The 26,749-nt window shown below is 36.2% G+C and overlaps 1 protein-coding gene across 1 annotated transcript in view; it reads right to left on the bottom strand.

The window, feature by feature from the left end:
* Window positions 1–26,749, bottom strand: part of RTN4 (reticulon 4) — an 81,239-nt gene that overhangs the window by 4,543 nt on the left and 49,947 nt on the right. The window contains 2 exon segments of the mRNA XM_030921644.1: window positions 5,852–5,990; window positions 10,810–11,017. Of these exon segments, the coding sequence (XP_030777504.1) occupies window positions 5,852–5,990; window positions 10,810–11,017 (347 nt within the window).

Consider the following 26,749-nt stretch of genomic DNA (forward strand, 5'->3'; position numbering starts at 1 on the left):
ATGATGGATTTGTAACATGGCAGGAATAAGGTCAATAAACACCACTTTAAAGAAGCAAACAGGCTGCTCTCATTTTGGACTTACAAATTCTACGCAATTCCATGGCAAATACTTTGCAACATTATAGCCAATACTTATTAACTGAAGAGGTCAAAGTTTATCTCCCTTTTGCACAGTAACGAGACTGGAGGAAGGAGGCCCAAAATGTAATGAAGATCTAACAAATACTTACTGAAAAGGGGTAAGGGCCATGTCTGGTTTATCTTTCTTCCCGGGCAATAAGAGAATTAAATTCACTGTGTATCACACACCTAATGAAAGAGCTCTGCAGATTTCTGATGTTTCAATTTGGGGGAAGGGGACATCTTTAAGGCAAATGGTGGGAGAGTGCTTAATACGATCTCAGAAATTACTCTGGCAGTTCTGACCATTTCAAAACTTTTCTGCATTCTCAAACTCTAAATTCTACTTGCCCTTCTGTCTCCTTCAGATTCATTCATTAGTTGGTATTGTTTGGACTGTCTCTACATCCCCAGCCCATTTCCTTCTAATTTTTCTGAGAGGTCAAGGAACCTGAAAGGAAGCTGTCAAAATGTGAATGTTAACAGCTGCCTATCTATGAGCGTGAGAGCTAGATTTTGTGTTCTTTTGGGTCAGCTATTTCTGGAGCTCAGGCCGTTTTTTTTGCTTCCCCTCACTTTCAGATTTAAGATTGTATTCTGGAGCATTATAGTTGCCTCAATTACAGGAAAGTAAGACCCTCTGCTGAAAACACCTGGTCTTAGTCCCTTCAAAAGTCAAATTATTAGACAGCTTTTTGGGATTTGAGGTTTCAAAAGACAGGAACCCGCTAAGAAGGCTCAGAGGCATATTCAATTAGCCCAAAAGCTGAGCCCAGTAGGCACTGTCATATGCTGTTCTTTCATAATTGGGGGTGTGAAGTGGGGGTAGGGAGGGTTTATGGTTTCATGCCACAGATGTTTAAAACAGTGATTTTTGCCATACTATTTGACTAGAAAACTGGTCGCTGCTCACTCTATAAATACTTGAAATCTTTTCTAGGACTTAGAAGTTTGTAGTTAATTGCAAAGGAGCAAAACAAATGGAACATTACACAAGAATTTAAAAGGAGAACTCTGCAGAACATGTCTTCTTTTTATTCACCGAAGTCAACCACCAGAAAACTTGGACCAGGCACACGGATGCCCATCATTTCACACTGGCGTTTATAAAAGGATGAATGAGCCCTGGAGTTTGGTTATTTCTTTGATCACATTTTGAAAGGCCAGGCTCCTCCTTCACTGCCCCCTCCAAAAGGCAATAAGCAAGGAAAAGGTTTCACACGCTAGCAAGAGTGGCTCTAAAATTTCAATTTCTGAGGAAGATGGTTTCAAATAGAAATAGTCATAGTTGTAGGCTGGGCATGGTGGCTCACACCTATAATTCCAGCACTTTGGGAGGCCAAGGCAGGCAGATCACCCGAGGTCAGGAGTTTGAGACCAGCCTGGCCAACTTGGCAAAACCCCATCTCTACTAAAAATACAAAAATTAGTTGGGCGTGATGGCGGACGCCTGTAGTCCCAGCTACTCAGGAGGCTGAAGCAGGATAATCACTTGAACCCGGGAGGCAAAGGCTGCAGTGAGCCAAGATCGTACCACAGCCCTCCAGCCTAGGTGACAAAGTGAGACCCCATCTCCAGGAAAAAAAAAAAAAAAGAACTAGTGATAATTGTGACCCAGAATCTAAAAATGTAGATATAAATTTGAGGGCACACAACAGATCTTGCATTTATGAAGACAATGAGTTATAGAGATACTTCTTTCAAACTGTTGTTTAAAAACTTATTTTGTAAACACAGCTTGATAAAAATGTCTTTTCTAAATGACAAAAATTTAGAAATGAGAATAATTTCTACTACATTTTCCTGAAATTAAGATGGTTTCCATTTTCCTAGCTATGAATCATAAAATCAATGTAATTCCAATAAAAAGTTGCTTCCTATAAATTTTTAAAAACTCACTGTTATTTAAATAAAACATTCATCTAAACTGGAGAGACTGGGGCTATTAGCAAACTTCCCACAAATTTAAAATCTGACTATAAGGCATTAAAATAAATCCTTTTAAACAAGGTAAATACATTTTTCCTTATGTTGAAAAAGTAAAAAAAGAATGGGAATTGGAAAAACACATTTTTTTGCTTGCTTTCGGGCTAGAGAATTTAACATTCCCTATCAGTTTTTGTGGCTAAAAGTCAAAAAGTAATACAATCCACTATTAAGGAACTTAAGATTAAGATTTTAATAATTTTTTTTTTTTTTTTTTTTTTTTTTTTTTTTAAGGAGACAAGGGTCTCACTCTGTCATCCTGGCTGGAATGCAGTGGTATGATCATGGCTCACTACATCCTCCACCTCCTGGGCTCACTCAAGAGGTTCTCTTGCCTCAGCCTCCCAAGTAGCAGGGACTACAGGCATGGGCTGCCATAGCTGGCTGATTTTTTAGTATCTTTTTATAGAACAGAGTCTCACAATGTTGCCCAGGCTGGTCTCAAACTCCTGGCCTCAAGCAATCCTTCCGCCTTGGCCTCCCAAAGTACTGGGAGTACAGGCATGAGCTACTGTGCATGGCCAGGAAAACCTTTTTCTTTTAAAATGCTCTCTATATAAACAAAAACTGGGGGGGTAAGTGTGGCCATACATAGAACTCTCTCTAGAAAGGTCATCCCTATCAAGCATTTTTATAAAAAGGCAAAGTTATGTTTTTTTTTATCAGCTTCCTTTTTCAGCTTGAGGAAGTATTCAGTATTTCTGTAGTACCCTCATATTCAACGGGAACAAACAGATGGAATCTGTACTACTCATATACAATGACATTAAGAAAGCGTTCGGCTAAATTCTTGTGTGGCAAAATCACAAGGGTTATCAAGGAAAACCTTTCGTGTACACGATCAGAGTGTGTACCGGAATCACCAAGGGCTTCATACCCATCACTTTTCATGAGGAGAAAAGGACAGATTCCCTGCCTTATTCATTTGCCTCTAGATTTTGAGATCTAAATGCCAGGTTCATTTTAAGTGCTAACATGATGAAGCAACTGTTATTTATTTGCAGTCCTAAATGAACTGCAATCTGGGGAAGTCACCATACCTTGAGGTCTGGGCTTGCCAAAAACACGACTCAGGGAAACCAATCAAGTATGTTTTTCTTCGCTTTTCTTTTTAAAGTATTGCTAATCCTTAAGGAGAAATCAAATTTTAATCAAAGTCCTTTTTTTCAACAAGTTGTTAAGAAACAACAAGCGTTCCAGAAAGGAAATCTATCTCATCATGTGTCACTTTGTTACTTTCAAATTAGCAGTCACTCAATGTGAGCACTTATCAAGTTTGATTTCTCTCATTTATGCTAGCTTCCTCCTAAATAACATAACTGCTTTTATAAAAAAATGTAGTTTTCGAAAGAAATTAAAAGATAAGATTTAACAAAGAAATTATTTCTCAAAACTTATTTTAAAAAGTCCTCATATTCAATTCTCAAATACCTGTGCAAAACAGAGATTTAAAACGTTTCTTAAGATCTCATCAGCCCCTTTCTAACATTTTTTTCTCTCCTCCTGCCTTTGACAAATATTTCTATACCTACATAAGTATCTACACATTGGACTGCGTATGGATGAAAATTTTCTCTGAAAGAGTAAGTTTTCTTTTGATTAAAGACAAGTGGAAACTTTATACTCAAACTCAGAAAACTAGAGCATAATGCATCATTCACACATCAATTTAAAAAAATAGATTTATTCAAGAATGACATTTCTCTCAAGAAAAATGTTATAACTGTAGACATATAGCTGCCTTCACTGCTACACTGTGCAAACATGGAGGATGACTTTTGGTGTATCTCTGTTGCCATCTTTATTGAATCCATAAAAACAACAACCATCTCTCCTCTCCTAAGCTCACCAGGCTTTTCTTTGAAGTCACCTCTCTCCCCCACCGATCTTTGACTGTTAAATTCAGAAATGGTCCTTTGCTGTTAGAAGCTCTGAATTACTACCTATAGACAGTGTTTATTCTCAGTCAATTCCTATCCACAAACCATCCGTCTTAAACGGCATCAGTACCTCCTTCTCAATCACTTTTCACACATGTTCTACCTTAAAAGTCAGCTACATACAGAAGGTAATAATACATGAATAGGAACTGGCTTCCTCTAGGCTGTATGTACAAGGTTCTATTTCATTTGCTCCAAAATATTTTTACTTGATCTCTTTTGAAACTAATCAAACATGCCAAACAACATAACCATAATCTTTTTATTTACAGACTGACATCAGATCATTTTAAAACATCACTACAGATTTAGTCACTAAATGCAACCACTCTATATGAAAGAGATAAGTAATAAAAGGAAACTACATTATTTATCCTTGAGGTTATTAGGATGTAACTTAAGTTCCAAGTCATAAATAAAATAAGAGATGCGGCTGGGCATGGTGGCTCATGCCTATAATCCCAGAGACTGCAAAGAATTGAAAATAATGTATCAACTACCAGGTTATAAAGGCTAAAAATTTTTTTTTAATAAAAGCACTTCAAGCACTTACACCTATTCTGACCAGTTCAGAAATTGTTTTTCTGAGTCTAAAGGCCTAGTCACCCCCTTATTGCTACTATATCCTTAGCATGTATGATAAAAATGAACCAGAACATTTCTCTTGGAAATGAAAAATGAAAAATTATGAGAATTACCACCACTACATTTCTGTCCAGGCTTAGATTGGAAACAAGTCTGCCTGTATTCTGCAGAGTCACAGGCAACAGCATATAAAACACAAATGCCAAGTTCTATGAAAAAGAAAAGCACTACAGGTCCAGTGCTTCAGGATTAATTAAATTACACAACTGTGGTTTAGTGCCTGTTTCGTCAAGCAGAACTCCGGGAGAGTTTATTTGCAAGGTGAGACTCTTAACAGCTGCTTATGTAGCAAGATCCCAAACTAAAGAAAAACTTCCAATGATGACCAATTGAAGATCAGTTGAGGTGTTTCAGAATTATTAAATCTTATCTAGAATAAGAAAGAGTCCAAGATATGAAATAGCTTTCATGTATGTATGAATCACATATAAGATAAGAAACTAAGTGCTGGACTGTAAAAGTCAGAATGAATAAATCACATCTGGTATTAAAACTGGCATTAGACGCTCTTTATGCTTATAGTCAAAATTCCCTTTAATTTCCTCTTCCTTTTAATCTTCATGATTTCCAGAAGTATGATATATATATAAAAAACAAAAAAATTTTTTTTGAGACAGAATTTTGCTCTTGTTGCCCAGGCTGGAATGCAATGGCACGATCTCAACTCACCAAAACCTCTGCCTCCCAGGTTCAAGAGATTCTCCTGCCTCAGCTTGCTGAGTAGCTGGGATTACAGGCATGCACCATCACGCCCAGCTAATTTTGTATTTTTAGTAGAGACAAGGTTTCTCCATGCTGGTCAGGCTGGTCTCGAACTCCTGACCTCAGGTGATCTGCCCGCCTTGGTCTCCCAAAGTGTTAGGATTACAGGCGTGAGCCACCATGTGCCCGGCCCAAAAGTATGATTTAAAACTTATTCTCCTTTAAAAAGGAATACAGGACTCTCCTGTATTAAGTATGACCAAAAAAAAAAAAAAAAGGAATAGCACTTGCTCATCCTTATTTGATTGGATTCTGAATTTTAAAACACAAGTTTCTAGCCGTGTGATTTAATTAATATTTATCATTTACTTGAATATAGAAAAATGCAATTTTACACTCAACTCTTTTGATACTAAATTCTGACTACATCAAAAATGAAAGGCAAAATAAACTTACCTTCAGAGAATCAACTAAATCATCAACTAAGAAGAGGCGCCTGAGTTCCTTTATCGTGCAGTTCACATGACCAAGAGCAGAATTACTGTACTTCTGAACCAACTCCTCAGATATAGCAACTTCAGATTCCAGATATGCCCTAGAAAGCAAAACACATCACAATTGTCACTAATTGAAGTAATTTTCCCCAAAATGTCAATCAGAAATTATATATCTGTAAGAAATTAAGAAAATATTCTACTGTGAAAGCCAACTGTTTCCAAATTAAGGGCACTATAAAAACTCAGCAGTAAGGGGTATTTCCTTGACATGCACTGTCTGCTGACTAGCACAGAAAAAGCATACACTTTGAAGCCAGACTGATCTAGGCTTGAATCCGATGCTCTGCCACTTACCTGGCTAGGTAATTTTGCAAAGTTATTCTTCCCTCTAAACTTAGTTTCCTCATTTATAAAGTGGAGATTATCACAAGAATTCAATGAGAAAAGTGCCTAATGTAACTGGGCACAAGGATGCACTCAATAAATGGTAGTTATGACTATGGGTTTGTTTTTTTTTTTCTTAAAGTTGACACTATGTTGTCTCATCAAGTTTTCCTAAAAAAGATATTTTTCATTTCCAAATCCTTAACTCTCTCAGACTAACCTTTAGGGGAAATTGCTCAATATGTCAAGAACCAGATTGTCAAGTGGCTGCCAAAAGCACAGTGGCAATCCTAGCAAAACCTAAGAGTTACGTCATCTAGATGCTTTAATCCATTCTGAGATGGCTAAAATTGTGAAATTTAAAAATATTGTATTGGTAATAAATAAATACATAAAAATACTATACTGGGGAAAAAGCCAAGTCCACAGGAATGTAAGGAACAGTTTCATTATTGTTTCAAAGACGCCATTTTATCTTGGCAGAGTATAACCGACTCAGAAGTGCTGAGTGTTCTCTCGTATCTGCTGGAAGTAGTCCTCATAACCTCCCCATGTCTGAGGAGGCCAGTTTCTTACACTGGAAATAACATCTTAGACAACTCCTTGTCCCATAGAGTTTTACCTCTGCAACATGCCCCAAATATGTTTTCTGGGTTTTATTCACAGTGCCATCACTCTATTTTAAGTGCTTACTATTTATGAACTGGAATATTCTATCGCTCTCCAAACAAATCTTTGATCTGCCTCCATCCAAATCCATTCTGTCAGTCAATGCCAGATTAACCTTACGTGAGCTATCCTAGATAGTGCTGTCTAGGCTGAACTCAGGCAGGAGTTAGAAAACCTGCCACTACCTAGCTATACAACATTGCAAAAGGCATTTAACTTCTCTGGGTAAGTGCTCCAACTCTGTAAATTTGAGAGACTTTCCTCAGTTCCTTCAGGCTCGAACATTCTGTGATTCTATGACTCCAACTTTTCAACCAGGGACATCCTCCTGAATCTTTCCAACCTTACTTCCAACTACACTTTATGTTGCAGTCAGAAATGAGTCATTCACTAAATATTTTTTAACCTTAATGTAGCCTTTATTAATCATATGGTTTTCCCAATCCGCAATGCTCTCTTACCTCTGGTGATACCTTATTTAGCCAGTTAGCCCAATCTCAAGTCTCACTCATACATGGGGCCTCATCTGACAATCTCTCTCATAAAACCCTGATGTTATCTCTCACTCCTGTATAATTCTAACAATGCTTTCTTTTGTGTTAGTCTTATAGTATTTACTGGATTCAGCTCTGAAATATAGACACACGTATACTTGTATATTTTTCCTACTAGAGTATAAACTGTTATGGACCAGGAATGTATCTTTACTAATACATGGTCTAATACACTGTTAGACAATTATTAACAAAAAACTGAATTATTAATATCAAGTGAAAAATACTCAAAGATTCACACTGATATTTAAACCAACAATTACTTGTTTACCCAAATTTGAGAAATATAAGAAAGTGGCTGATAAAATCCTGGTTGGAATTCTGCTTCTTTGTACCACTGTTGCTGGTTCTTGCTAAAGACAAGATGCCTAACCAGAAGGCACAAAGACAGCACTCCCCATCAATGACATCCTGTAGATATCTACATTAATTCAACTGACATTTATGTGATATTAATACAAGGCCAGCACTCTTCATCACTCTTTCAGTAACCACAGATATTAGATACAAACCACATAATATCACCTTTACTAGTGTGATTAAGGGGAACTAGGAAAAACTGTCCAATAAGCTTAAACTGGTATGTTGGCTAAATTTACTTTATAATGACTATAAAAGGACTTTTAAGAATAAAAGTGTTTCTAGCCAGGCATGGTAGTGCATGCCTGTAGTCCCAGCTACTTGGGACATTGAGGCAGGAGGATTGCTTAAGCCCAGGAGTTCGAGACTAGCCTGGGCAATAAAGTGAGACCCATCTCTTTGAAGAAAGTTTAAAAAATGAATAAAGTGTTTCTAAGAAGGAAATAAATCACTAATACTTTCCAAAAACCTCAAAAATCGATGTGTAAAATTGGAACTATAGAAAATATAGAAGTTTTGGCTTGACAATATTTTTACATATTTCAGCATAACTAATTAAAAATCATACTTCTTTATCATTTGTGGCTTGATAACAATATGACTCAGCCTTTTTTTTTTTTTTTTTTTTTGGAGAAAGAGTCTCGTTCTATTGCCTAGGCTGGAGTACAGTGTCATGATCACAGCTCACTGCAGCCTTTAACTCCTGGGTTCTAGCAATTTTCTCAGCTCAGCTGCCTGAATAGCTGGGACTACTGGTATGCATCACCACACCTAGCTAATTTTTAATTTTTTGTAGAGATGGTGGTCTCACTATGTTGTTCAGGGTGGTCTCAAACTCCTGGCTTCAAGCAACCCTCCTGACTTAGGATCCCAAAGCACTAGTATGACAGGCATGAGCCAACACATCTGGCTGGCTCTGCCATTTTGAAACTACAATCTCAAGTTACTGAATTCCAAGTTTTTCCCGCCACCCTGTAAAATGGAGTGATACCACCTATCTCATAGAATTATCATAAACTTAAAATAAACTTATTAATAATATGTACATAAAAGGTTAGACACATAAGAGCTATTCAATAAATGTTGGTCTCTCCCCCAAACTTGTATAACGTCATTACTTCATCAAAAAGAGAAAGCCAGAAAAAAATCATCAGTCTTTACAATAAGCAAAATAATTTAGTAGGTCTCTTCTTTCAAAGTATGTAAATCCGTTTAAGTTCCCCATTAATATCAACTGGATCATGTTGTAGGTAGGTACATACTCATATGCCCAAACAGGTATTTACCTTGCCAGAAATAGTTTTTTCTTTGTTTCCCCTACTTTCAAGCTAACAAGTTAGAAATAGTTTTTAAATGATTGCAATCTATTTGAAGAAAAATGATCTCCTTACGCAAAACAATTAACATTTCAAAGGCATAGTTAATGCAGTAGGAACTGAATTCTCAGATCATTTGGGGTCAGGGTTAGGAAATCCTCCAAAGAGCTGGGTCTTGAATCAAACTCAGAACCAAATAAAAAATATGACTGAGGGATCTGGGGAGCTAAGGAAGGCAGCAAGAACATGAGTACAAAACTCTAGAAGGGATAAACGAGAGACAAGACAAAGACATCTGGACTTCATCCTACAGTCTAAAGAGGGCCCCTGCCTTTTCTTTTTTTTTTCTCTTTAGAAAAAAAGTGATACTTCTAGAAAAATTAATCTGACATCATCTGTAAGAACGGCAGTAATCCAAGGTAACTAGAAGTCAATCTGGTAACAAATGGAGTCCAATTAGGGGTCAGCAAACTTTTTCTGTAAAGGGCCAGATAGTTAAGCATTTTAGGCTTTCATGTTCATATGGTCTCTGTTACAACTACTGAATTCTGCTATTACAGTATGAAACCAGCTAAATGAATGAGCATGGCTGCGTTCCAACAAACTTTATTTACAAAAGCAGGCAGCAGACTGAATTTGGCCATGGCTTTGCTTTAGAGGCTCCTGGTAGACTGAGGAAGCAGTGGAAAAGAACAAAATTTTGTGATTTTCTTAACAATATTTAGTGATTTTCTTTACATGAGATGAAAACAAACATAACATCAAAACAGGAGCCTGAAAACTAGCATGGTAGTGGTGTTACGGATAGAAATTAACAAGTTTGAGGAAAAAAATTCATTTAAAAACGTGGTGAACTAGTGGTCGTTGGGCGTTGGTTGGGGAGTTGAACTGTTAATAAGTAGGAAGTTTCTTTTTGTGTGATGAAAATAGTGATGGTTGTAGAATCCTGTGAATATATTAAAAACCAATGAGTTTTATGGTATATGAATTATATGTCAATTAAAAAAGAGGAGGAAAAACATGCAGAGTATGAGGTGAGGGCAGAAGACTCAAGCTGAGGTGTGTCTCGATAGCAACTATATAATGCTATAGTATACTTGTGAAAGTAAGGGTAGAAGATGATAGTTAGGAGACAAGGAGATGCTGAAATAAAGCTCTCCAAAAAATAATTAAAAAGTAATGCCTTAAGAAACTAGATAAAGAAAATACATAAAGAAAAGCACAACAGAAAAATATCAGCATACTACTAGAAAGATACGAATATCAGAAAGGATGTTATCAGACAACATAAAAAGTAAACAATAAAGACTATATAACCCTCACCAAACCTACCCATGTTAAAAAGACACAACACTCATTAAAGTAAGACAACCAATGCCTAACTCTAATAAATATTCCTAACAAGTAGTAGAGTTAGTTTAATGATACGTAAACAGTCTCCTCCATCATGAGCCTTTGAAATGACTTTTTGAAAATCTCAAAAGCAGATGTTTTTGGTATAGCTTAAGCAAATATCTGCAATTATCTTTAAGAAAAAAGTGCATGCTTGTAACTCTACAGACAGTAGATGAAGTCTTAATATTAATCCTGTTTACACTATTGCCAATGCATGCCTTGTTTTCCAGACATCTCACCTGAATGGGTGGCCTTCATCTGATTTCTGGATAGCTTGGATCACACCCCTGTATATCCTAAAGCTGATGGTCACAGAGAGCAGGGCCAAGGCAATGTAGGCTGTTACACTCACAATGCTGAATACTGTCAATGAAAGCAGCAGGAATAGGCTGGCACCAAACACCACTCCAGTCTTCTTAATGTCTCTCCAGTAGAGGAGGTCAACAACTAAAAATTGAAAAAGAAATTTGAAATTAGAACATTATTTTATCAATTTGGATTTGTTCCATCTACGAAAATAAAAAGACTACTACATAAAGTAAAACCAAACCTAAAAAGTTAAAGAAACACTAAGTTAAAGAAACATTAACTTTAAAACCCACATTTTAAACCCACTCTTAGTTGTATATCACTATAACACCTCTCCATGAAATGTTATTTATTTCTGCATAACTGAATCATTCTAGCCATACACAATGATTAAATGTCTCCAAAGCCTAGAAGACTTCTAATCCAAAACAAGGAGTTACTTAAAATAATCTTGGGGGCTGGGTGCGATGGTTCATGCTGGTAATCCCAGCACTGTGGGAGGCTGAGGCAGGTGGATTACCTGAGGTCAGGCATTCCAGACCAGCCTGGACAACATGGCGAAACCCCATCTCTACTAAAAATACAAAATTTAGTGGGGCATAGTGGTGCATGCCTGTAATCCCAGCTACTCGGAAGGCTGTGGCAGAAGAATCGCTTGAATCCGGGAGGCAGAGGTTGCAGTGAGCTGAGACTGCACCACTGCACTCCAGACTGGGCGACAGAGCGGGACTCCGTCTCAAAAAAAAAAAAAAAAGAAAGAAAGAAAAAGAAAAATAAAAAATAAATCATCTTGGGGTTTTTCATCTCATACAATGCATGCTATATAATCAAATAATTCAATAAATAAATCCCAATAACAAAAAATATTAACACACTAAAATGAGATACTTCAGTGACACCAAAATATATGTAGAAAATAAATCAAAAAAGACTAAGATAGAAAAACTACACATATGAATGAGTTTTACAACTCTACTCTTTTTGTTTCGTTTTGTTTTTTTTTTTTTTTTTCAGACGGAGTCCCCCTCTGTCGCCCAGTCTGGAGTGCAGTGGCACGATCTCGGGTCACTGCAAGCTCCGCCTCTTGGGTTCATGCCATTCTCCTGCCTCAACCTCCCAAGTAGCTGGGACTACAGGTGCCCGCCACCGTGCCCAGCTAATTTTTTGTATTTTTAGTAGAGATGGGGTTTCACCGTGTTAGCCAGAATGGTCTTGATCTCCCGACCTCGTGATCCACCCACCTCGGTTTTTATTTGATTTTTTGTGCTAGTAACAACTCTGCTCTTAAGATCTCTCTTTGAGAAACAAAATTGCAACTTAACCTGGGTATCATTAAAAGAAAAATTTCTACAAAGCAAAAGATAAAACAGCCTTTAGATTACCTGAAAAGCTACCTCCTTCTAAGAGTTGATAAATATAATGCTGTAAAAATTTTGGAGTCAAAGAAAAAAGAAAAGTAAATGTGCTACACTGTTACATAACGTTTATTAACAGTAACAAGTCAGACAAAGCCCAACTTAGCATGTCTGCTCTTGGACATCGCCACAGGGCCACTGAGGGGATCAAGGAAGCATAGCCTGATGTCTCAAAATCGGGTTATGCTCAATCCAAGGAGAACCCTGAAGTGTGCCAAAGTGCTCCTGAATTCATAGACTGATGTAATTAATCTCTCTGAACTGTGAACAATTGGGAGAGAAATTTTATAGTAAAATAAACATGGATATACTCTTTGCAAGAAGAGGTGACATCAAAGAAAAATCACAGTTTTAAGGTTGCTTTGGTTTTGATCCCCAGGTCCCCTAAGGGGTATGTAACTTTCTTTTGCTCTTAAGGGTACTTCTGTGGGGAAAACTATGTATGTGAACTGCACAATGTTGGATATTAGTACAAAGTCCTTAATTGCTGCTAGTAAAGATATTTTAAATGCCCAACACTGTGTCCAGTACATAGCAGGGATTCAAACACTTATTTCAGTCACCTAAATGGTCTGGCTTGAATGCTATTAATTTAACATTCTATGTATGATTTTGAGCTTTGTTTTCAAACTCTGATTTCAACTATTTGTTCAAATATTCCCCAGCTTGTTTGGTACAGCCCTGCCTAAAACATCTAAATGAGCTCAGTGCTATCCCACTAGTTTCTACTATTGTACTAGCACAACTGAGGACTGACAAGAACTTGAAATGGTCTATCTATAGGTTGTCAAAAGGACATTACGAATAATGTCATATTGAATAAGGAGATAGGAGCAATGTTAATAGGTTTCTGGCAATCAGCAAACACTTAATGAGGTGATACTGTTCAAGTAACTCAACCTAGCAGAATGAGAAAACTCATCTGATTCTTGAAGGTCCTGTCCAACATTACAATTCTAGGCAAGATAAGATATTTTATTCTAGGCATAAAAGATTATGCTTTTACATAAAAGCAAGTCAGTGAAGGTATAAAATAAATACTGCACTGTTATGAGAACTCAGAAAAGGGAAAAAACTGGAAGAAATGTTAAAAGACTGTGAAATACTGTAAATGGAAATTGAGCTGGGTCTTGAAGAATGAATGGCATCTAGAAAACCTAAAGGTACAGGTCTAACCGTAAGCATCTTTCTGCTAGTAGTGGTTCTAACAATTAATGCCTTTTTTTTTTTATTATTAGGAGGGTACAGTGAGAGAACGGGGAGTGATGATAAAGACAGCCCCTTGGTAAGATCGCTCTTTCCTGTGAGGCTCCCTTTGTGCCCTACAGCAGTGGTTTCATACACACAAACAAAAAATTTAGGTTCTATAGCTGGGTCACAGAGACTAAAAAAAAGATTGCATATTTTACAAGCTATGTGACTTCAGGTAAGTCACTAAAGTCCTCTATATTTCAGTTTCTTCATCTATAAAACATATATTAAAATAGGAATGAACAAAAGGCATAAAGTTTCTAGATAGAATTGAGAAAAAAGTTTTGAGATTTACTGCACCCCAGGGTGACAACAGTCAATACCAGCCGACTATATACTTCAAAATAACAGAGTAAATTTCATGTCTCACAAAAATAATAAGTAACAAGGTGGTAATTTAATTAGCTTGATTTAATCACAACACATTGTACACATGTCAAAACACATTGTACCCCATAAATATATACAGCTAACGATTTGTCAAAAATAGGAATGATCTCATTGAGATATGATTCAACAGATTTTCCATGAGTAAGATAATTAATGTAAAGCACTTAATAGAGTACATAGCCTATAATAAATTATTAATAAATGTCAGGGCTATTTATTATTATTATTATCACCACAATCACATTACTTAAATAGTAAATATATAAAGAAGAAAATTTCAAACGTATTATTAACTTTAGGTCAATGAACTATACTGTTGTGTCGCATTGTAAACATGTTACTTTATAAACCACATTGGGAGGATTTTAAACCTTATCTAAGTTTTTACTATTATAGGGTGAATAAAAGCTAATAGCCCAAAGGAATCAGCAGGTAAGGTATACCTCAAATCTATTTTTCTTTTCTTTTTCTTTTCTTTTTTCTTTTTGAGACAGTCTTGCTCTGTCACCCAGGCTGGAGTGCAGTGGCACGATCTCAGCTCACTGCAAGCTCCACCTCCCGGGTTCACGCCACTCTCCTGCCTCAGCCTCCCGAGTAGCTGGGACCACAGGCGCCCGCCACCACACCCAGCTAATTTTTTGTATTTTTAGTAGAGACGGGGTTTCACCGTGTTAGCCAGAATGGTCTCGATCTCCTGACTTCATGATCTGCCCACCTCAGCCTCTCAAAGTGCTGGGATTGCAGGTGTGAGCCACTGCACCCAGCCTCTCAAATCTATTTTTCATATGAACAAATGCTCCTTTATAAAAGTGGTTCTCAAAATGCTCAAAAACATTAACCTTCAAAATCGCTACTGGTGAGAAATTAAAGTAAATGCAGATGTGCTCGCTATTTTTAACCATCATTAAAAACTACTTAGTAAAACCTGGCCATGAAATCAATGACTGTAGATTTGAGAGGTTTGTACTGTACAACATAAATGTCTAATCAAACCTCCTAATATAGCAGAGTTACTATCTAAACAGGTGTAGTGACTAGATATGATTTATAATTAGTCTGTAATTTCTACCTAAATGAATATGGTAGAAAGAAATATCAGGTCTGGGATTCAAGAGACCCACATCCTAGCAGGTACCACCAGCTCAGCAAATGTGTGATTTTGGATACAACTCCAACCTCTCTGGCCTTCAGTTTTATTGTCCATAAAGGGCATTAATCTTCTAATCTCTCTTTTCCCTTAAGGAATTAAAATGATCTAGTCAGTATAAAGATACATACATTAGTACTGCATTCAAATTCCCTGTCAGTGGATCCAAACCAATGAAGTTTTACTACTGTGGCATTATCTGTGCTCAATATAATTTAAAAATATTTCCTTCCTTTTTAGATCTAGATTTTTTGGGAGAGAAGGAAGCGTAAATATTTTTATTCATACCAGTCTTCTGATTTGAACCTTCCTAGAAATATCTTAAGTACCAGACATTATTAAAACTTTAGGAATATAACAAATTCATATTCCTACAATTTTTCAAGCTAGTATAAACTCTATCATTATGGCAACTGTATGAAACTTTTTAAAAGTATGAAAAATGATACGCTTAAGACTGACAGATGTTTTGATTGCTGATCTGCATTCTCCAATCTCCACACCTTCTTTATTTCCTGAGCACATAAACTTATGCCAAACACTGCAGTAGCCTATACAACATTATCTCTTTCAATTATTAAAACCTAATGAGCCACTGTGCAAAGTGGCTTATGCCTGTAATTCCAGCTCTGTGGGAGGCCAAGGTGGGAGGCCAGGAGTTTGAGACCAGACTGGGAAATACAGAGACCCCCTCATCTCTTAAACAAACAAACAAACAAACAAACCTAATGAAAGGTAGGCTTGAAAGAGTGAAACCCAGCTCCTACATGACTGGACCCAGATCACATCATTAATAAGTGGCAGAACACGGATCTGAACCCAGGATTCCTACAGATAAAACTCATATTCTCCGTTGTATGATGCCAAATTGAAGGCTCAGCTGATTAAAGTCCTTCAAAATGTTATACGTGTGCATGCATAACAAATGGGCAAAGAGTAGGCAGATAATTACAACATGCAAGATGAATCATAAAAGCCAAGAAAGGCTAAGTGAAATTAACAAGATAGTTTAATCAATAAGGAACAACTTTTAATGTCAATATTTCACCTACCGTTAGACCCAAAAACGGAGAAAAGGGCTTTACTCCAATATATTTGATAAGTACTTTCCCACAGTAGAGAACTATAATTAAGTTGTTGAAAATGACTTTCAAAAACCATGTGAATCTGATTAAATAAAATTAGGATATATTTATGCAAGAGAAGTGTTACACAGCCATTAAAAAAAGTGATACAGGCCGGGCGCGGTGGCTCAAGCCTGTAATCCCAGCACTTTGGGAGGCCGAGACGGGCGGATCACGAGGTCAGGAGATCGAGACCATCCTGGCTAACACGGTGAAACCCCGTCTCTACTAAAAAATACAAAAAACTAGCCGGGCGAGGTGGCGGCGCCTGTAGTCCCAGCTACTCGGGAGGCTGAGGCAGGAGAATGGCATAAACCCGGGAGGCGGAGCTTGCAGTGAGCTGAGATCCGGCCACTGCATTCCAGCCCGGGCGACAGAGCGAGACTCTGTCTCAAAAACAAAAAAAAAAAAAGTGATACAGATGTACATTATCACAGAAACATGTCCATAATGATAAATGAAAACAGAATGTTACAGAAAGACTCACAGTATATTCTCACTTAAGAAATTAAACATACAAAAAAAAAGAAATTAAACATACAAAGTCTGAAAGGATAACCACTAAGCAGTGTTTTTCTCTGCATAACGGGATATCAATGAGTTTTACTTGCTTCTTTATTCTCTTCCGTGCCATCTGAAATGGTCCCACTCTATTGGCAAGCATGAATCATGACTATAATCAGAAAAAAATTCACCCCATTCTGTTTCTATTCGGTACTACTAAAGAATCTTATGAGTGTTATTTTTCACAGTAGGCTTTCCTATTGGAAAAAGAACACCCTCTCTGTTAGCTTAATAAATATTTGGATCCAGCTGACAAGTTAAAATTCTAGAGTATTTAAGTTGATGATTCTGGTGTTCTGGGTTGAATCAGGTCAATTTCCCCAAAGTTGATGATACCAGAATAGTCATGTATAAGGCCCAGCAGTACTCAATGATCACAACCCTAAATAAAATTAACTTTAAGAAAGTACAGTAAACCCTAACCTGCCGCTTCCTTTCCTCTTGTCATATGGTTCCTAGGAACAAGGTCTTTTCAATAAATGGAAAAGCTGTGAAAATTACATACGTAAGCCCACACATACTGCATAAAAATAAGCAGCTGCATGAGAGTAGCTCAAAGCAGGTATCATAACAGACACACTGAAACAAGCACTAGGAATGCTCTGGTGGAGCCATCAGACCCTTTAGAGCACTGGAGAAGAACAAAAAGGGAAGAACAGCCAAGAGAAATGAGACAACTAGGCACTGATAGTCACACATAAGATAAAATGAATACAGCCTAGAACAGGAATATCTGAGAGGCAATCTACACTGCCACCAACCCCACTGTGCAAAGTACAGAAGAATTTCAATCTTTTCCTGTAAAGAAGCTGAAGAGATTGTTAGTGAAGCTGCAAGAATGAAAAAATGTTAGTTGCTAGCAAACAGTGTGGCTGACTTAACTGACATTTGCCAACAAAATTTCTAGTCCCTTACAGCTTCCTCAAATTGGTTTTAATAAAAAAGTTGAAAGATTTTTTATCCAGGATAACTGATTCTCAATAGGAGGGAGGTATAGAACTTTACCAAAATCCCTTCTGAGAAATATATTCAAATACTGTTGCTTCTAATGGTCAACAAGAGAATTATTAATTTAGATTCATTAGTTAATTTAGAAGTTTGTTCAATCCTGATACCAAATCAGACAAAGACAGCACAAGAAAGGAAAACTACAGATAAACTATCCCTTATGAATCCAGACGCAATAATCCTCAACAAAATATAAGCAAACTGAATTGAGCAACATATAAAAAAGATTATACACCATGGCCAAGAGGCCTTTATCTCAGAAATACAAGATTGGTTCAACATATGAAAATCAATCAACATAATATACCATATTAACAGGATAAAGACAAAAACCACATGATCATCCCAAAAGATGCAAAAAAAGCATCGCACAGAAAAAGCATCTCACTAACTCCAACACCCTTTCAAGATAAAACATTTAACATATTAGGAACAAAAGGGAACATTATCAAACTGATAAAGATCATCTACAAAAACCCACAGCTAACCTCAACTAAATGGTAAACATCTTTCCCCCTAAGACCAGGAAAAAGACAAGTACATCCATTCTTGCCACTTCTGGTCCAACATTGTCCTGGGGGTGCTATGCAGTGCAACTGGCCAAGAAAAAGACATACAAGGCACCCATGTTGGAAAGGAAGAGACTAAACTCTATTTGCAGATAACATGATCTTATACAGTAAATCCTCACTTAAATGTTGAGGATAGCTTCCTGGAAACTGTGCCTTTAAGTGAAATGACATGTAACAAAACCAATTTTGCCACAGGTTAATTTATATAAACAAGACTTCAGTTTCTATGGTGTATTTCTGGTGACAAAAACATCATCATATCCTAAATAAAGGTTGGGCGCAGTGGCCCACGCCTGTAACCTCTGCACTTTGGGAGGCCAAGGAAGGCGGATCACCTGAGGTCAGGAGTTTGAGACCAGCCTGGTCAACGTGGTGAAACCCCGTCTCTACTAAAAATACAAAAATTAGCCGGGCATGCATGTTGGTAGGTGCCTACAATCCCAGCTACTCGGGAGGCTGAGGCAGGAGAATCGCTTGAACTCAGGAGGCAGTGGTTGCAGCAAGCTGAGAACACACCACTGCACTCCAGCCTGCACAAGAGAGAAAGACCCTGTCTCAAAAAAATAATAATAATAATAATAATCTAAAGACTCAAAACACTGCTACTATTAAACATTGAAATAATGTAAGCTATACATACATTTAAGAAAGTTTTTTTAAAACACAATTTTTGGTGAATCAGTGATGGTGGTTGTAGCAGTGGTGGGTTAAATCAAGGAACAAATGTTTGCAAAGCAAACACTGTGGTAGGAGCACCTCCTACCGCCACCACACAGTTCAAAAACAGCAAACATGGCAGGATCACTCAGTGCCTTCACACTGCACCATTGATTGTTGTGCATTTGCATCATTATTGTATACTTTACGGGTTTTTATTTTACAATAATTTGCATTCATTCATTCATTCATTCATTCATTCATTTTCCAACCTGCTTATTCCAGTTCTGGGTCATGGGTGGCCAGAGCCTATCCTGACAGCTCAGGGTGCAAGGCAGGAACCAACCCTGGACAGGACACCATTCCATCACAGGACACACTCATACACACACCCCCACACTCATACTGAGACAACTGACACACACCAATGAACCTAATGTGTACATCTTTAGAATGTGGGAAGAAACCACAGAGTACCCAGAGAAAATGCCATGCAGACATGAGAACATACAAATCCCAGACAGACAGTGGCCCCAGCCAGGAATTGCTTTTTTTTCCTCATCTATATTATAATGAAACAACATTGAACAAAACAATGATATGAGGGGCCTGCTGTATACATTTAAAAAATTCTAAGCAATCCACAAAAAAGCTACTAGAAATAATGAATGAGAGTCCAGCATGGCTGTAGGACACAATATCAACATACAAAAATTGTATTTCTATACACCAGCAATAAACAATCTGAAAATGAATTAAATAATTCCACTTATAATAGCACAGAAAAATGTAAGATACTTAGGAATACAGCGAAAATAATTTCAAGACATATAAACTATAAATGATAACACATTGTCGAAAGAAATTGAAGACTTAAATAAATAAATGGAAAGACTCCTGTTAGTGAATTGCAAGACATTAAGACAGTAACACTCCTCAAATTGATCTAAAATACAAACACCATCAAAATCCTAGCTGTCTTTTAGCAAAAATTGACAAGTCAATTGCAAAATTCATATGGAAATATAAGGGATCCAAAAAAATCAAGAAGAACTTGAAAAAGTACAACAAAGGTTGGAGTACTCGAACCTCCCTATATCAAAACTTCCTAAAAAGGTACAGTAATCAAGACAGTAGAGTAGTTACACAAGAACAAACAGGTTGATTAGTGGAATACAACTGATAACCCAGAAATAAACCATTACATTTATGGTTAACTGACTTTGACAAGGGTGCCAAGGCAACTCAATGAGAAAAAAACAGTCTTTTAAACAAATGGTGCTAGGACAACTGGATATCCAACTGCAAAACAAATAACGTTGGATTCTTCTACTTCATATCATATATAAAAGTTAACTCATAATGGCTCAAAGAGTCAAAGTTAAGAGCTTAAACTAGAAAACTCTTTTATCTTTCTTTCCTATCTTTTTGTTGTTATTGTTGTTGAGACAGGGTCTCACTCTGTCGCCCATGCTGGAGTGGAGTGGTGCCAAAGCAGGCAGCCTCAGCTTCCTGGGCTCAAACAATCCTCCTGCCTCAGCCTTCCAAAGTGCTGGGATTATAAGCATGAGTCACGGCACTCAACCAGAAAATTCTTTAAGAAAAAAATAAGTGTAAATTTTCACGACTTTGGATTAGGCAATTATTTCTTACATATAACACCAAAAGCACAAACAACAAAAGAAAAAAAAAAGATAAATTGGACTTCATTAAAATTTAAAACTTTCACCACAAAGAAAGTGGAAAGATACCACACAGAATGAGAGAAAACACTTGCAAATCAATGATCTGATAAGAGACTTGTACTCAGAATATATTTTAAAACTTTTACAACAGTAAAAAACAATTTAAAACAGACAACAGGTTTGAATAGACATTTCTCCAAAGAAGATACACAAATAGCCAATAAGCACATGAAAAAAGAACTCAACATCATTTAGTCATTACAAAAATGCAAACCAAAACACAATGAGATACCACTTCATACCCCCCAGGATGGATATAATCAAAAAGATGAGCAATAACGTGTTAACAAGAAGTGATGAAGATTAGAAGCCTCATACATTGCTGATGGGAATGTAAAATTCAGTCACTGTGAAAAACAATTTGGCAGTTCCTCAAAAAATTAAATACAGAGTTAGTTACCTTATGACCTAGCAATTCCACTCCTAGGAATTTTCACCCAAAAAACTAGAAAACCTGTGTCCACACAAAAATTTCACACACAAATATTCACAGCAGCATTATTCAGGATAGCCAAAGAGGAGACAGACAACCCAAATGTCTAACAACTGATGAATGGATTTTTTTTTTAAAAAGGTATATCCATATAACAGAATATTATTAGGCCATAAAACAAAATGAAGTGCAGTAGTCCTCCCTTACCTGCATTTTCCCTTTCCCTGGTTAGTTTTCTGCAGTCAACCACAGTTAAAAAGTAGGTGAGTATAGTACAGTGAAATACTTTGAGAAAGACACCATTCATTTAACTTTACTATAGTATACTATTACCATGATTCTATTTTATTGTTAATTTCTTACTGTAACTAATTTATAAATTGAACTTTATCATAGTTATGTATAGACAGGAATAAACAGTATATACAGGGTTCGGTCCTATCTGCAGTTTCTAGGGCATATGCAAGGGGTCTTAGAGCCTTATACCTCAAGAATAAGGGGGAAACTACTGTACTGATACATGTTACAACCTGGATGAATCTAGAAAACACATGCTAAGTCAAAGAAGCCAGTTACAAAAGGCCATATATTTTATGATTCTGTTTGTATGAAATGTCTTGAATATGCAAGTTATGAATTCTGTAGAGACAGAAAGTAGGTAAGTGGTTATCAGGGGCTTTTTCCCCAAAAAGGAAGGAAGAGGAGTGACTGCTAAAAGGTGTGGGGGCCTTTTTTGGGAAGGGGGTGAAGAAAATTGTCCTGGAAATAGATTTAAAGCTTTAAAAAAACATTCATTTCAACATACTTCTCTACTAGGTTGTAAACTCCATAAAAGAACATGTATGTCTTACTACCTAACTTTATCCCCAGAGCTGAGCAGAAAGCCAAAAACTACTACATTTTCAATATTATTGTTGACTGATTAGAATGAATATATACCTTATGACAGGTTACTAATTCTAATTGATGTATTAAAAAAATGTTTCTATGCTTTGGACTTAACATTTATTTTATTTACACTATTTTCAGATGTCTACATTTATTAAATAACAAAAAAGCTTTCAGGTAATTTATAAAAAAGAAAACACTGTTTTGCAGGCTTGTCTCCCCTTACTAGACCCTGGAAAACTGATAAATGCCTTTCATCTTTATATTCCCATTACCTACATCATTAATGCTTGCTGCATTGTCTGAATAGCAGCCAGATTATTTTTAGAACAGAAACATTTAATTTTCAAATTAAAATAAAGGACACCTTTCAATAAGAACTATAGGATCACCAAAATGCTAACTTTGGATTCCTCGGTAATCACTTTAGTGGCTCCTTATTTTTGAAAAACCAAAACTAAGACAGAGTTTATACAAGGAAAGTTTAACTTTTCATGGTTCCTCAAGTCTCCTTCTATACTGCAGAATAAAGGGTTAATCATACAAGGGTCCTTACTCATATAAAATGTTCATTAAACATCCTTTCAAAGATCTGAGATGAATCTAGCAGTACTTTTCCATGTATAACTTTGGGGGAATGCTTATGAATTGCTAAAAATAATGCTCATCAATTTTAACAAACCCTTGTAGTTTAGAAAAAATTTAATGCTCTGCAGTCCTTGCCAACATTTGTTTCCAAGATAAAAATGTGGAAAATGATTGTGTTTTGTGTAATAGCATCTTTATCAAACTAAAATTTTAATTCAAAATAAGTCAGTACACTTAAATCTTTTCTTTAAAATAAAAACTTCTCGCTCAATGCACAGTAAAAAGAGTTGCCTACATTTGGTAATCATAAACTGTCATCTGCCATAGCTAAAAATAGTGTCAGCCTGCATTGTGCATGCCTTACATGCAGAAGTCATCCGATTACATTTTGCCTCAAATCAAATTCTTACGTTCTTCTTTGAATAGCCTGAAGTCAGGTTTCAATTTTAAAAAGCTTTTGTCTGGGAAGGCGGGGCAGGGGAGGAGTTGAACTGGCTGTTCCTAAAAATACTAGGACAGGGAATGGCTGGCAGAAAAATACCTACTTTTGAAGCAAAAGCAAATATTAAGTTCTCTTTAATAATGCCAGGTGAGGAATGAGAATGGCAGTTAAATAGGAAATAAACAAATATATATTAGAATGGTATTAAAATTTTATGTTTTTCACAACCATAATGTTTATAATAACTACATATTTATTAGGAATCACAATCCTTAATCAAATTCTTCCCAAATGCCAGGAAAAGTAATTAGAATTCAGAATTGAAAATTTAGTACTACATAATAGTAAGCTTTTATCTCAACATAGTAAGCATTCACTTGTCAAAAAACTGACAGGCGAAGGTCCACAAAAAGGATCTGTGCAGAGTTTAGCTCTCTTCATAAAGACATTAAGAGGAGCCTGAGTCCTATTTCTTCCTTCAGGTTAGTATCAATATGATCTGAGAAGATAATGTAGTCTCTGTTTCCCTCTGTGTAAAATTAGAAAAATAATACCCACCTAAGAGAGTATTTGAAGCTGAACTGTAATTTCACATATGAAAATGCTTGGTGAACTGAATACAATAAATAAAGGTACTAAAGCTCAAGAGGTAAGAGATAAGGTCAAGAGATAAGGACAAGAAACGCAATCAAATATTAAATGTGATGCTTAGCTAAGCCCTGATTTTTTAAAAAAGGTGAATTCAACTTTCTCTGAAAGTATATCTAAAGAGGTTTCAATTAGCAAGTCTCAGGCTGATAGGTACCTGTTAGTGCTACAAAAGTATCTCATCCAAATACCTGGCAAACCCGCATCTCTCTTGGCTATATCTCCTCTTCCTTTAACTAGTTTTTTAAAAGATACACGCAAAATTTCAGGTCCTTGTCTCTTCCACTAAATCTTTCCTATCTTACTTTGACAACGTTACAGTGCTTTGGTGAATTTGAACCACCACGCCTAAGAAAATAACACTTTACATGATAAACAAATAGCACAATAAACAAACAGCAGAATTTCTATACTTCCCCTTTCTACAACAATTTTGTAATCTCCCAGTCTGAGCAAGACACTGTGCTGAGAACATTGTATATACATTACCTCCAATCACAACAACTCTAAAAAGTATTATCTGCATTATATATATGATGCAAATGTATCTGTATATTTGTAATGTAAACATATTGTTAAATAAATTGTGTAGGGTTACAAACTGAAATTCAAGTCTGACCATGAAGGTCTCACTCTATTATACTCTTTTGTATTTAAAGGACTGTACTAATATTATATTTTGTATATCACTCTTTTGTATTGAAAAGACTATATTAATACTCAAGTTTGCTTTTTAGACTACTTGAGAATACCAAGTGCTGTTTCTACCTTAGTTTAAACAACTGAGACAAGAGACACAATTTACTAACACTACGAGTAGAGTTATAGGTGAGACCAATAAATTTCATTAAGAGATTCAATATGAATAAACCATGTTTTGTTTAAATTGTTTTCTAGAAGCAATTGAAACTGTTCTCACCTTAAAAATAATAAATGTATACTATAACTATATATGTAATTACATATACATAAAAAACTATAAAAATAGATTAAAAAGACATTGGTGAGTTTAAGAATGATACAAAAATTTTTAAATAAGCAATAAACTTGACAAAGCATATAAAGCAACAAAAAGAGAAATACCATTTCTAGAAAATCTCCAGCAAATAGAAGCCAAACATAAAGATGTGAAGTTAAGTCAATGTTTACTATTCATTTTATAAAAAAACCCAATCCTACAGCCAGGATAGAACCTTATTATTATTACAGAGAACAAATGGCCTTTACAATTAAAATCATTTTAAACACTGTGTTTTCATACACATACTCCTTTCCCCACATAATATGAACTAAAAGATGGTTTGTGACTTAAAAAATATGTATTTCTAGCTCTCTAGTAACCAACAATATTTGAGGAGTACAAGATTCTCTTACCCAAGTTTAGTATTGTTAAATGAGTCCCTGCAGTTATGAAGTTGCATAGGAAAGAAAATTTTCATAAGAAAACATCCACTAAGTAATCTTCAAAATTAATCCAAGCTCATAAATATCCCTTACTGTTTAAATTCACCATCCAGCCTCACTCATTACCTAAATGTCTTGTCAGATAAAACCACCCAAATCAACAGTGCACAATTGCAAATCTTGCTATTAACATGAAATTTCACAAAGTTAATGTTGTGAACTACGCTGGAGAATTGCTCCAAAAAAAAAAAAACAGTCCAATAAGGCACTTCAAAACAGCCTCTCACTTCAAAAGATTAGGAAGAGCTCCCAGGAAAGTACACTTTTAAACCACTAAACATTTTTTGTGAAGGGAGATTATAAATGATCCACTGTGAAATTCAATCATAAAACCAAAGCAGCCATTTTGTGCTAGTATACAATTCTGTGGCAAAAATTACATTCCCCTAAATCCCAAAAACCTGATTCATCCTCCATTTATTCTAAAACTTTATGCACAGCTGTGATTATAAACTAAATTAAGAATGAACTAAAATACATTTATTTTCATAGTTACTGGTTTTTATGTGCCAAGATAAGTCAATCAAATCCTTTTTTTTTTTTGTAAGACAGGGTCTCCCTCTGTCACCCAGGCTGGAGCAGAATGGCACCATCATAGCTCACTGCAGCCTTGACCTCCTGGGCTCAAGCAATCCTGCCACCTCAGCCTCTCGAGTAGCTGGGACCAGAGGCATGCACCACCACACCAAGCTAATTTTTTAAAGTTTTGTAGAGACAAGGCCTCCCTATGTTGCCCAGACTGGTCTCGAACTCCTGGTCTCAAGTAGTCCTCCCACCATGGCCTCCCGAAGTGCTGGGATTACAGGCATGAGCTACAAGGCCCAGCCAGTGGTCTTTTTTCCTTTATTTCAAGTAGAAAATGCCTCAATATGTTGCAGGAACATAAAAACTACCTACGGCTGTTTACTGTCTTCTAAGGATAATATGAATTTCTCTAAGAGAAAAGTGAAGTTCAGTAACACCACACATGCTTCATTTATAATTAAATTCACCAGTTTACTTCATTAGTTCATCTAGTTTTCAATATTTCCCTTAATCCTACACTCTATTTCCAGCTTTACTAGGAGAAAACAACAAAAAAGGGCAGAAAACAGTTCTAGTTTCTCACTCCTAGTTTTCCTAAACCATGATAATTTTCTCTTTACAGAATAATCCTACCTTTAATTTCATTTTCTCTAAAGTAAAGCTAAGTATCTTCTCTTTAAGTATGTTGGATATACATGACTCTCCCTACCTGCACTCACTTCAACGACTTTCAATTGTAAAGAATGTTAAAATGAGAACTTTTCCTATGACAAGTCTGTATTTCTGATATTTTGATAAGCATGTAGTTATTATTTTAAATTACTGGAATTGATCAAGACCTACATAAATAGAAACCTAAAATTAGAAAATAAACTGGTTCAATGTGTAATTTACTGTAGTTTAAATTTTCCTTCTTCTTGGCATCTAAGCTTAAAATAAGTAGGCACCAAGTCTTAGAAACAGGAAGTTACTGCTCAAAATCCTATTTTCTACTAACAAAAACTAAATG

The sequence above is a fragment of the Rhinopithecus roxellana genome, chromosome 17, assembly GCF_007565055.1.
Source record: "Rhinopithecus roxellana isolate Shanxi Qingling chromosome 17, ASM756505v1, whole genome shotgun sequence".
NCBI lineage: Eukaryota > Metazoa > Chordata > Mammalia > Primates > Cercopithecidae > Rhinopithecus > Rhinopithecus roxellana.